Genomic DNA, 13,382 nt, shown 5'->3' on the forward strand with positions numbered 1-13,382 from the left:
ACAGCAAGAACTTTTACACGAAAAGCCTAAACAGTCGCCCTCAACACATAAATCACTACATTTTCAAGGAAGAAAAGTACAGTCTAGTCTTACCTTATTGCTGCAAAAGGCTGGAATAAAAATTACTGACTCATAGAAGCAACTTTCACATGTATCTGAACATCAAACACAACACACAATATAAAATCAAAAATAACTAGAACAGAAAAGTTTTCAGTCTGACCTTAAAAATACTGAGCAAATCACTAGATGAAGCCAGATCAAAAGGAAGGGCATTACACCAGCTTGTAGCCATATGTGGAAGGGCCCCAACCGCATAGGGCACAGATGGTATACAATGGCGGGGGGGGGGGGGCACAAGCAGATCCAAAACATAAGGCAAATAAACCTGCTTCGGCTTACACACAGGTAAGACAGTTTGAAAGAATGAATCATTTTGAACGCAACTGATAAGATTTTAAATTTGGGGTAACTGGTGCTAGATGTCCCAAGCTAAAGTGTGCTCACCAGTTTAAGCTCTGAAATTCTTTGTGTAGTAATTTAAATGAAACTAAAATCTCAGGGAGGATACTCGCAAGGGGATGGTAACTTGTTATTAAATGATAACTGAGTAGTTAAAACTTAAAAAAAAACACACACACACACACTGTGGTTGCGAGCCATGTTACCTGATTAATGTCTGAGAAATGGGGGGGGGGGGCGGATTTAATGCATACTCACAAAATTAATAGCTCTATTTGAAAACAGAAACCCTACAAGTTTTATTAAAATGTTCAAAGTCCCCATTCATCATATAAGGTAAAGTGCTAAAATTAAAAATTTCACCTCTTTAAACTTTCTTAGGTAAAAAGACAAAACGTACCATTGATTTTCTACAGAAAACTCAGAAACGCTCACATTTACTTAATGCTTGTTTCTCTAAATACAAAGTTGGCAGTTTTATAAATCTCAAACACTTGTTCCAAAATAAAAGTTTCAGGAAAATTCTCCCACTTCAACATCAGGAGTTGAGATTTTCACAAAGAAATCTTACATTTCATTAAATGAGTCGATAGCTTTTTTAGGCAGCAACCCAAACATTTAACACAGATTTCTTCAACCTCATGATTTCTGAAGGACACAAAAGCATAGAATATCCAAAAGGCTATTTCATTGGATATTCTAATTAGTACGTTCAACACACACATATACAATGGGACTCTAAATTTTAGCAGCAATGATGGACAAAAAAATATTGACTTCACGATGACTTTTGATTATCATTCACATGGTTTTAGGGAATACTTACTTGATTTTTTTGATACTTCTTTGTATTAAAGAATCCCTCCACTTTAGTAATGGCTTTGCTAAGCTACGTCTAGGAGTGACAATTTTAGTGGAAATTCATTCCCAGGCTACTTTGATAGTCATTTGAACAGTTTTGCGTTATTTTACATGCAATTTTATAGCTCTGTAATGTTCATTTAATCTTGTTCAATGATGCTGAACCCCAGATGCCATAAGATATTATAGAAAAGTAGTTACTGCCCATATGGAGTAACTACTTTCTCTGAACATTAATTTCTTTTCTCTTAACTCGCTGAAATGGTATTTAGAAAAGAGAAAAGCCGCCCCTCTGTATTAAAGGTTTTATATCATGGACTTTCAGAGATGGGCTACTTATTACCGCTGTGGTCCTAGCCATAAAGTTCTTATTTACGAGCATCATCTTCTTTTCTCCAGCCTTCCTAGGGTTGTTGGTATTATAATTCCAATCAGGTCACCTGAGAGCTTGGGGGGTGGGAGGCTCTCCTCACTTGTCATAGGCAGGGGTTGGTATGAACAGTGGTTCTAAAAATGAGGTCTGAGGGCCATCCACATTAGAATCACTGGGGCTCTTGCTAAAAAAGGCAGATAGCTAGGCCTCCCAGACCTGGTGAATCAGAACCTCTAGGGTCGGGGCTGACAAATGATCATACTGAGTAAGCACCACGATGATTCTTCTGCATGCTACGGGGTGAGAAGCACTGGTAGATGATCTCGAAGGTCCCTTCCACTCTAAAATTCAAAGACTCGGTGAGTTTTCTTTTAGAGATGGAGTAGTGTCAGCAAGATGAGACTATCTCTATAACACAAGATGGTGACTTTTTGGCCTGAACGCGCTAGCCTAAGTAAGAAGTGCTCACAGATTTGGATGTATATGTAAAAATAGAAAACAGAAACAGAACAGCATAATCAGGCATGTAAAGAACCTATTTGAGCTTTCTTCCTTGGGACAGGATGAGTGGGAGAACCCACTCTAATTGCTACACAGAAGCGTGGGTTCAAAGGGCTCTTCACCGCGGCCCCATTCCCACCTTTTCCCTCTCCACCTTCTGACCCCTCTCAGTTGTCGAGGCCATTACCCAGGCTCTTACAATCCCGAGTTGCCAAACTCTTACATAATCTTTAATTGGTCTGCATATATCCTTTTAAGAAATAAACTACCTACAGGCAGTCCTCTACTCTCAGTTGTTAGGGAAATCACACAGAAAACATGCAGCCTAGGAAAGGTGAAGAGCAGACTTACAATTTTAAAAGGGAGTTCCATATTTAGAAAGCCCTTAAAAACCCAAAAACAAACCATAATTTTACTTCTCCCTTCGGGCACAATATTGGATGAAATATTTCTGGTATTTCCTATATGTTAGTTTATTTCGTTCTTTCTCTTCATAACTGCTTCGAGGCTCACGGAGAGCCTAAGATTTGAGATTTTTAAAGCACATCCAGAAAGTTCTATCTTTCACCCGTTTTTATTAGGTATAGGAGAGCTAAACTTCTTTGGTGGTATCTAACCACATTTTTATAAAACCAGAAGAGCAAAATGCACTCGAATCTTAACATAAGTACACAAACATAGCTGGATAAATGATGCCGCTGAGTCAGACTGGTTGGCTGGAAGGCAGCGCCACCATGTGATCGCTCCAAATGTTGTCACTTTTGTTTAAGTACAAAAGATGGGACCTTCTAGGAGCTGGGCTTCTCACAGCAAAGGCCCACCTCCTGTCCCAATAAGGTTATTTTCAAACACCAAACTGGAGCATCGCTTTAGTTGCTGAAAGTCAGAGGGAGAAAATGAGAGGATACCTGATCATGTACGGGCATATCAGTGGCCAGACAGGATCAGGTATGTAGTGCTCAAGTGGGGTGAGCTGTTTGGGGGTTAGGTTGACAGACTTTTGATTGTTCTCAGTTCGAGGAACCTGGACTGGGTATGTAGCCTGCTGTCTCTAATGCCCAGCTCTGTCGCTTGCTACCCCATGTCCTTTCACGAGGGACAGGTTTGGTCAAGGCTCTGCTAGTACCCGGCAGGTGTGTCTATTACTCAATGATACCCAAAGTTTCGTTCATCTGTAAGGTCTTGGAACTGTGTGTATGTATAGGCATAAGCTGAAGTCAAGTGTTGAGAAGGAGTCGAGTTAAACTATTTAAAGTTTTATCAGAGTTGTGTTTTCCCTTTTGCGTTTTCTTGCTGTCGATTTTACCATAAATTTAATAGCCACATTATATCAAATGTACGTGTTCACTGTAAACTATCCCCTCGTTTCAGAAATGTGGAAAAGTCGGGCGGGAAATCTTTAAGTGGAGTAAGTCAAGACTTCCGGGATGTGCATACAGAAGAAAAGTGAATACAGAGACAAGTTACTTTCAGTGGGTATTATCTGTCCTTATGAAACGGGTGTAACTTCCCCAGTGTAAGCAAGCCATTGTGATCTAACAACATAGTATGGGGCAATGGGAGGAGAAAATACATACTGGTTTCCATCAGAGACCCTTGCTCTGCATCCAGACCTAAGGAAGGACAAAAGCGAGCAAGTCAGCGCTGTGACTTCCATACGGCTCTCTGTAGAGAGGACAGGCTGCACCTGCAAGGTCCGGACTGAAAAATCAGGATCTTCCTGCAAGTTGCCACCAACCACCCCCACCCTACGCCCCCAAGCATGGGTACACTGCCCTAAACAAAAGTCACATGCCCCACAAGATATTTCCTTGTATCTCAAAAGAGTATTAGCTTCTTTAATCCAAGAAGGTAATGAGAGGTTTTTAGACTGATTAAATCAGATTAGTTCATACAAAGTCTATTAGGAACTAAATATTCAATTAAAACAATTTCCAAAGCAAAATCTGACAAAATCCACTCTTAAAGTAATTTAGATAATAGGTTCTTAACATTTGGCAAATTAAATCCTTCTCACAGTTGGTATTTTCTGCCGGGTCAGAAAAGGTGCAGAAGTTCTCTGGGACAAAAATCTACTTTGTGCGTTAAGCCATGTGCCACGATCATCAACAACAGAAACTCGAGAACACTAATGTGAGCCTAGCATTCCTATTTATTTTTTTTCTTCAAAGGCTACATACATGCAGAAGCTGAACATGTCATCACAATGCTTTAAATAAAGTTCAAAAAAAAAATAAAAATACTTCAAATCCATTTAATTGTGGAAATATATATGACAATTAAAATGAAGATAGGCAAATCCTCCTTTTTTTCCCTAATCTATCAGAAAAATATATTATAAAAAAGAATTTAACTTCATGGTCAGAATAATTTTTTAAAAAATTCTTGATGAATAACTTAAAAATAAGTTGGATGTTAGTACAATGTTTAGAGAAGCAAGTTCCAGGCTTTTGAAAAAGGGGTCTGATATCCTTATACCTCATTCCGAAATCATTGAAGAAATTCAGTTTAGAAACAAAAGAGTTTTTTAAAACTACGATCATTGAGGTTATGGTTGATGTGGTTAGTAATGCAAGTGAAGGGCACAACTTTTATAAATAGGTATCGTTGAAGGTCCTTTAAAATGTTTGAATGGAGAATTTTATTTACAAACACAGGCTGGAGGCTTCAAGTAGCCCTACCTCTCTCTGCTGGTCAATACTGCAAGAGGGATTAAAAATCCTGGGTACAGCGAAGTTCTGAGCACTGGGCCCCTTTTGTGAAATGTGTAAGCGTGCACTAGCTCCCTGGACTCAGAAAAAGCTAGCAGGAGGAAGTGTCTTCAAAAGGCCCTGCCTTTTTCAGGTAAAAGCAGTAGGGAGGCTTGGCAGAGTTGAGAGAGGGAAATTGGCACATTTTTGAAAGAGTCTCAGTGTTCCAGAGGGTGGGCATTTCCTTCTACTAAAACTGGTATTTCTTTGGTAACATAATACAATATATATCAACAATTCCAAAAATTAATATCAAGAGAATGCACTCAACATTCCACTTTGCCAATGTTCACATTCATCCTGGAAATGAGATTTACTTTGCTGCTCCTAAACGAAAAAGGCAGGGGAGAGCTGCCCAGGGAGGAGGACTATCAATTACTGGAAATGACATACAATGTGAGCAGGAAAAAGGGATAATCTAACAAAGTGTGTTCGAATGGATTTGGAAAGCCCTAAGTGGGCACACACACCCAAAATTCAGAAGCAGCTTTAATGCAAACAATTAAAATATCACCACCTCTTCAAATCAGAAATACAAGGTCTCCTACCAGGAGAAATCCATTGCTACCACTCTATGCCCATCCTTTGAGAAGGCCAAATTGAAATTCTGGTTAGAAATACTTCCACAGAGGGTGTGAAGGCCTAGAGTTGATTTATATCCTGAAACACTCAACTGTGATTATAGTTTTCATGTTCGGCAACCCAACTATTATTTTCCTTTTATTGCAAAAAAAAAAAAAAAGTTTAAAAAGGAAAAATAAGAGATGTGTGTCCTGTCAGTGCAAAATCAGATTAAGTATGGTTTTTCTTTTCCCTGGGACAGAAAAAAACAATGCCCAGTGCACAGTGTGAAGGAATGTGTCACAACAAATAATCAAGACAGGTTTCACCAAGCTAGTATTCCTCCAAGTACAGTGTGGTTTTCAAAAGCAGTATTGTCACGATTAGGCATATTCTCATTAACTAGGTACAGCAGAGCTACTTAAAGGGAAACCGATTTCTTGTGCCTCAATGAAAGGGGAGTGTAGAAAACAATAATTAGACTGAATAAGGAAATTTAAAAGGACAAAAAAAAAAAAAAAAAAAACCCAACCCAGAGTGAAAAGAACAGAGAATTTAGAAGGCAAAAAAAAAAAAAAAAGCAAGTAATGTGACGGTAGAAACCCACACAGTCCCCCCCACCCCACCTGCCACTTCGAGCCCTAATTGCCCCATCTGCAAGGACAGAAACCCACTCTAAATGGACCAGCATCGGGCTTCGGCAAGTCTTCTCTTCACTCTCCCTCCTGTTAAGACCGTTTCCAAAACCAATCAGCAAAGGACAAAGAATTCTTTACAGAGTGTGCAATTAGTGTTTTCCACGTCCACCTTCAAAAGCATGATGCTCTTCATGGGCTAAAGGACAGAAAAAAACAAAAAAGAAAAAAAGGAAAGAAAACTTTAAGCAAAGGATGGGGCAACCCTTCTCTAAGGCATCTCATTCAGTTTCCCCAAAGGCTGGCAAGAATGCAAATACCTTTTTGTGCCAGTAACTGTTAGCTAAGGCGTGCATTTCCTGAGAAACGTAATCATGAAAATTAAAACAAGGAATAAACAAGCAATGGGCATGCTGCCTGTTTCTGCTTGCTGTGCCGAGAGGGTGAGTAATCCCCGCAAGCTGATGAAGAGAATATGTGGGGCCTCCAATGCTACGGGGGTGGGGGGGGTGGGGGGAATGTGCCCCATGGGATGCATGGGGTGGGGGAACCCAATGTCACCCACACCAGGGCCATGCACGGACCTATCTTTAGAAATAAAACAAAACAAAATCAAAGCAAAGCAAAGAACAACACAAGGGGGTAAGCAATCCTATCACATCCCCCCAACCTCTGAGCACCCTCTGTGGGAAATGAAATTTCATAAAACGGATGGGTCTTTTATTTTTTTCCAATCATGTTTTTAATTTTTTTTCCAGTCCTATTGTCTGGCTTGCAAAATCACTAATTACAGTTAGGGACCCTAGAATAAAAAGCTGCGCTATCAAAAATATTTTTCAAAGACTTAAAATGTTATAAAGTAGAAGTGGGAAACGAGACATTCATAATAGATATACCATTTTCTCCAAGGCAAAAAAGGCCAAGTGTGAAAGTCCACTTCCTGGAATCTGACTAACCATCACCATGAAGCAAGGGCAGATCCTCTTCTCTCGAGGGGAAAAGTCACTGCAGCTTGGGTCTGATAAAGCTGAAGGCAACTCAGAATTCTCTGTGCTTTGTCTCCCTACATCCTCCCGCTATGGGCAGTGAATGGACATCCTGGGAAGGCATGGATGGGCTGGCCCATTTCACCTGTCAAGCCCCTTCCATTTCTCTGTTTTTAATATAGACTAAATTCTTCAGACTAGTGTCTGAAGGGGTGAAGCGGTGGGCAAAGGGACTATTTTCTCTTCAGGATCATCCTGGATGTTCGCCCCAACCTGTTCTTCACTTGGATAAAACCCTGGCAGAAGCATACCTACAGCTCGCAGGGTTACCGTGGGTTGGCCAAATTCCTAAGGAGAGCCTACAATCCCAAATGATTTAACTGAGTGCTTCTCGCACGTACAACTTTACAAATATTTCACTTTTTTTTTTCTCTTTAGAACAGATTTTTAGGGCTGGTACCGAAGCAAATATGGTCTGTTCTGCAGTAAAATATACAGTGCTGCGGGGTCAAGTGGAGGAAGCCCAGACCTCTTAGCGACGCCGGGCTCCAAGTGATAAATCGAGAGATATGGGCTGTCCGGAGATTTTTATGACTCTGAGTGCGAGGGACAGTCTGTGGTGGTCATGGCTGAGATACTGAAGTCCTGTCACTGTGATGGGCTATGAAGCTAGCAGAATAGAACATTCAGAACTGGGGGAGTTCTGTGAGACAGAAGTTCTTTTTCAGCCTTGGGTGAGCCTTGGTGGAAAGAGAAGATAGAATTCTCGAAACCAGGAGTCAAGAGAACTTGCTCCGGAAAGGGGCAGAGAATAAATATTTTACGCTTTGCAGGCCACATGGTCTCTGTCCCAACGATGAACTGTGCCACCGTTAGAACTAAAGCAGCCATTCACAGTATGTGCACAAACGGGCACCGCTAGGTGCCAATACACTTTATCTATATATGGACACGGAAATTTGAATTTCATACAATTTTCATGTGCTACAAAATGTCGTTCTTCCCTTGATTTTTTCCAACCATTTAAAGATGTGAAAACCATTCTTAGCTGCAGCCCCTACCAAAGAAGGCAAGGAGGGGGCAGATTTGGCAAAAGGTTCATAGTGCGCCAACCTCCGCTCTAAATAATTCTCACATCAGAAAAGATGCCATTCAGCTGCTCTGAAGAACGTAACAGAATGGGTGTGGGGGGAAGGGTAGCACTGGGGTGGAGGGAAGGGTCTCTGTACACTGTGAGTGTCTCCATCAAATAATTAATCTATATCCAAATCCTGTATAACTTAACAACAGCCCACTCCTCATCTCCCCTGCTGGAGGCCTTGACCGAATACGCTTGGGCTCTTTCTACATCGAAAATCTGCCATGTCACCTGGTTTCTGTATACTTGTGAATACTTACACCAGGATCCTATTAACAAGACAGAATAAAAGCATGGAGTTGGCCATTCCTAACTTAGCTCACCCTACGACTTCTTCATCACGCTGTGATGAATATTTCTGCCCAAACCTCATTTTTCCAAATCAATTCTGCAGCACGTGGTGTATAATAATCCTACTGAGTAAAGGACTGCCTGCTTTATATAAAATAAAGAGAATTGCTTGTTTTTTCCAATTCAAATTTTTATCTGAATAATCTTTGAGTCTTTAAATGTTAATTTATGCCATTAAAATATGGATTTCTATGGAGACCCTAGCCAGTTCTGCGTTACTCACAAACTTCACAATGGCATCTATCTTTAGGTCATCTATTCAGCTTGATTCAACTGGCCAGGTTGCCACTTCTCCCGCTTATTTGGCTTCCCTTCCCCCTCCTCCCAAGCCATCACAACAACTAAGCAGTGACTCATCCTTGTTCAGTCTTACCTGAGTATTACCCACAGCCCTAACAACTAGGCTAACCACTGTGAGGCTTAATTTTCTAGTGAAATACTCCTATCATCTTGGACCTGCTGCTAACAGTGTTACTTGGAAATTTAATCAGAGAATTTTGAAGTAGAAGGAACCTTGGAGATCATTTAAGACCAACCTCCTCAATAATTTGATGAGCAAGTAAAAGGACGAGAAGGTGTGACCTGCTCGAGGTCACACAGTTGAAGGGGAACAAAAATTCAGAGTGCCTGACTTGATGATTCCAAATTGCTTCTCTCCTCTTTTGAGTCAAATGTGGGGCTGGTTCAAAGGTGGTAAAGAATGCTGTAGCCCCATTCATAAATGGCCCTGAAATACACTTCCCTCCAGAGAGTTAGTCTTGTGAAGTAGAAAAACAAGAAAAGATCCTTGGTGACCTTTCAATTAATATGTGGGTTGAAAATACAATTAATGTTCCCCAAGGACTAAAAATTGCATCTACAAATGTGCCATTTCCACACTGCATAGCCAAGAATCAACTTCTGCAGGACCATCTTTCTGCCTCTTTTATTTAAACTTTCATTTAAAATTCAGAAGCTAAGCACTTGCTGAATATCTGCAGCAACGTATCAGTCTTGTTGCTTAAAATCTAAATCATTTGGCCTGTGATTTTATGATTCCTTCAAGGGAGGCCTTTGTTTTAATAACCTCTATCATACCAAGACAATCCCATAAGAACATTTGATTTTTTTTTTTTCTCCTTTTTGGCAAGGGGTTGGGAAAAGTGAAACAATAATGGAGTGTATTTCAACAAGACTAAGATGCACTCCCCAGCCCACATCGGAAGACCCCTGGATTCAATAATACAATATAGTTTAATTGGGAGCCTTTTATTTTTCTTTCTCAGTAATTGTAAAATAATACTTATCATCAAAGGCATCTTAGAGTCAATGAAATGCCACACAGTTAAAAAAAAAAAACTGGGTTATTGACTCTTGGAATGGTTTGGAAAACAGGAATTTATCAGATGTATGTGTAGGACTGTCAATACTTTTCTTGAACTCACTGTTAAAAGTGTAACCTGCAGTTTGATCTACCAAACATTCGTTTAATAGCACTAAGCTGTTTTCATTATGAAAAAGATGACTTTTTCAAAAGAGCACACAAAAGCAATGAACATGGATCATGATGGAAACAATGGGTCCACACACCTATTCATACTGTTAACATTTCACCACTGTGCGTGAATTCTCTTTCGTTCTGTGTCATGGCCTTCTGTAATGAAGAAATATTAGCATTTCAGTAGAACATTCAATCACCCCTGCTCTCAGAACAAGAGGTTCTCCACAAATACAGATGTTATACATTATAAATTCCTGTTTATGAAGGGATGATTGAATATCTACCTGCCAGCTCATATAATAACATTTTTGTTATTGTTGCTTCAAATAGAAGGTAATTTTTTTCTGAGAATGACAAATTTAAGATCAGGTTTAAATTTCTGAAATAACAAATACAATACGTATCACCTTTTCTGATCCATGTGTTTAGGTGACAATAAAAACGCATTTTAATTTCTTGAGACTGAACTTTTTTTTTTTTAACACTTATGTATATTTTATTGCATTATTTTCTGGATTATAGAATTTTGAGTGATTCTGCCTTCACCTCATTTGCAACATAGTCTCTGTCTTTAAAAGTAATGATAGAATAAGCTAGAAAGTAATAACTGAAAATAAAGCACTTACGTTTATAAAATACTGCTTTAAAAGATATGTGGGGCAGAAGTTCATAGATCTTTTCTAACACGGTCGCTTCACCCACTAAAGAGGCGTTTACATTCCAGACTTGGACGACATCTTCCCGGTCCCGAACGCTGACACTGACTCCTATTACTTCATCATCTGAGGGGAAGGCGGGGAAGAAAGAAATAAGTGATAATTCCAAGTCTGTCTGTATTGTTTTTTTAAGCCCTATCATCTTAGCTGTAAGTTATGGATAAGATAATAAGAAGGTGGCACAAGAGAACACATAATAAACACTGTTTCTGAGGGGAACCGCTGGACAAAGAGCAAGTTAGTGGACAAAAGCTGCAACAGGTACATCACATTTATCCAGGGACTTAGATAAACATCATGTTCCAGGCAAACGAATTTTCCAGATAAATAATTTATCCTTTTTTAACATGTTACCAAAGCTTTTTGACTTATTTCTTAGTCTGTTTTGATGAGACTTTTTCTAAAATGGGTTGCATAATGCTGTCCTCTGAAAGCCAAGTGAACTCAAATGAACTTTTCCTCGATGCTTGACTGTCTTTGTTAAGAACAGCAAGTATTTCTCCTGACTTCCTGCCAAATGTTCAGAGATCGTGGGGTGGTTAGTGCTATTTGCCCCAATACTAACTGGACCCAGACTGTGTGTTCCAAGCTGCTCATTCCATTTTTGTGTGGTTTGCTTGTCTGCTCCTTCCCTTTTCATTCTTTCTGCCCTCCAGTGCTTCTCTCTGGCCATTCCCCTTCAGGTTTTGGCATTTTTGAACTTTGGGCTAGAGGACCAATGACCATCTGTCAGCACTGTATATAAAGGGAGAGTAAATATCTTCTGAGTGTGACTCTGCTATTCTAGTACTTCTGTGAATGTACATTAAAGCATTCATCAATACTGATTTAATGTAGGTCTTTCCTTTATTTTTAACTAAATTCTGGGTTGGGGGCCACTCTGTAGATATCTGAGAATGGTGGCTAGATAAGGAAGGCTCTGTACCATCATATGCTTCCTTGCACCCACTTTGTGTCTGTTAATTTGTGGCAAAATGACAGGAATAAAGGGTTTTGACTCCCCGTTTATGTGCTCATGCCATACCAATGAAACAGGGTTGGCTCTCTGTACTTACATGCGCAGCATCTATAAGTAAAATGTGAAAGATGAGCATTATCAAAGTTAGGAAATTTTGCTTTAGTTAATATGCTTTGTCTAATTTGGCTAATTTGCTCTAAATCTGTGCATCTAAATATTTATACCATCAATTTTTCCAATTGTCTTCTGGGGGTTAAAACATTCTAGTATTCTGATACAATTGAAAAGAGGGCATGTCTAATTTACTAAAGGAATTCATCTTTAGTAAAATAATTCCTTTGTTTCCTCCTTCCTTCCCTCTCCTCCTTCATTCCCTCCCTCCTTCCCTCCCTTCTTTCCTTCTAAATGTGTATGACTTGACACTAAATGATGCCATTTATATCAGTGTTTGAAAACAGGCAAAATCAGCTTATGGTATCAGAAGCCAGATTGGTGACCACCTTTGGAGGAAGGGAGGGCAAGGAGGGATTCTGGGAGGTGAGTAATGTTCTGCTTGCTCCCTGATCTGGATGCAGTTATGGGGACGTGTTGACTTTGTGACTATTTATCAAGCTGTACACATTATAATTTGTGTACTTGTCGGTACATATGTCACATTTAAATCAAAATTTCTAAAAAAATAAATAGGACCTGATCCCGGCCATCTCTTAGCCAAGAGAAACATGGTTGTGTCAACAATTTTGTTTTAGTTCAGGTTTCTTATTTTTGAATTTACGCCTTCAACGGACACTTGCTCGAGCTCACTACCAGAAGTGCTATGTGAACGGAAAATCTGCGAGTGAAGAGGGAAGCCCCACGCGTGCCATTCTCATTACCCTTTTCAAGAACGGCCATGAAGGCACTAGATCGGCCTTTCAGGGAAACAGCGGCATTCTCCGGTCTTTGGGGATGGCCCATTTCTACACTCTTGGCCAGAGGGTTGTAACTGATGGCTGCTGGATCTGCTGAGCCATCAGCATTTCAGTTTGGCTTGGCTTTTGGTAACTAGGCGGCTCCGACTAGCATAGCACTTTCAGAAGCGGCATGGTCAAAGGCTGCAACTCTTATGCAAAGGCAGATCCATCAGCAATCATGTAATATTCATAAGTAGAATCGACCAGCAAAACCCTAATTATTTTAGGGTGCTGGCAGCATAAGAGCTAGGAGGAGCCACTGTTTAAAGATGGGGGAAGCGAGGCCCAGAGAGACTCGCTAACTTGCTTCAGGTGGTAGAGTGGGGGTAGTGTAAGAGCTAATGCTTAACAGACAGTGAATGGTGCACCAGTTTCCTAAGTCAACCACGGAATAACAGGCCTTCTTTACTCAATCCTGCCTGTTTATTATTACTTAGACTATTTTCCTGGGTTCTGGAAACAGGAATAATTCGCACAGGAAACCTCCTCTCCCAGGGATTAATGTGTTTATAATTATACCTAGGACGCATTTTTGGCTCCATACTGTGAAGCTGCTAACTATTCGCTGTTAAAACAGAAGGAATCTGTACTTTTAAGACAATTTGATCTTCACCCGGGTTTTGTCTTAAGGGAATGAAAGCTGGTGTAATAAGGAAG

The 13,382-nt window shown here is 40.1% G+C and overlaps 1 protein-coding gene across 1 annotated transcript in view; it reads right to left on the reverse strand.

Annotated features, from left to right (window-relative positions):
• Window positions 1-4,329: 4,329 nt before the first annotated feature.
• EIF4E3 (eukaryotic translation initiation factor 4E family member 3) overlaps window positions 4,330-13,382 on the reverse strand; it is a 38,370-nt gene continuing 29,317 nt past the window's right edge. The window contains 2 exon segments of the mRNA XM_027584540.2: window positions 4,330-6,342; window positions 10,725-10,880. Coding sequence (XP_027440341.2) covers window positions 6,296-6,342; window positions 10,725-10,880 — 203 coding nt within the window. The 3' untranslated portion in view covers window positions 4,330-6,295.

Source organism: Zalophus californianus, chromosome 1, assembly GCF_009762305.2.
Source record: "Zalophus californianus isolate mZalCal1 chromosome 1, mZalCal1.pri.v2, whole genome shotgun sequence".
Lineage (NCBI taxonomy): Eukaryota > Metazoa > Chordata > Mammalia > Carnivora > Otariidae > Zalophus > Zalophus californianus.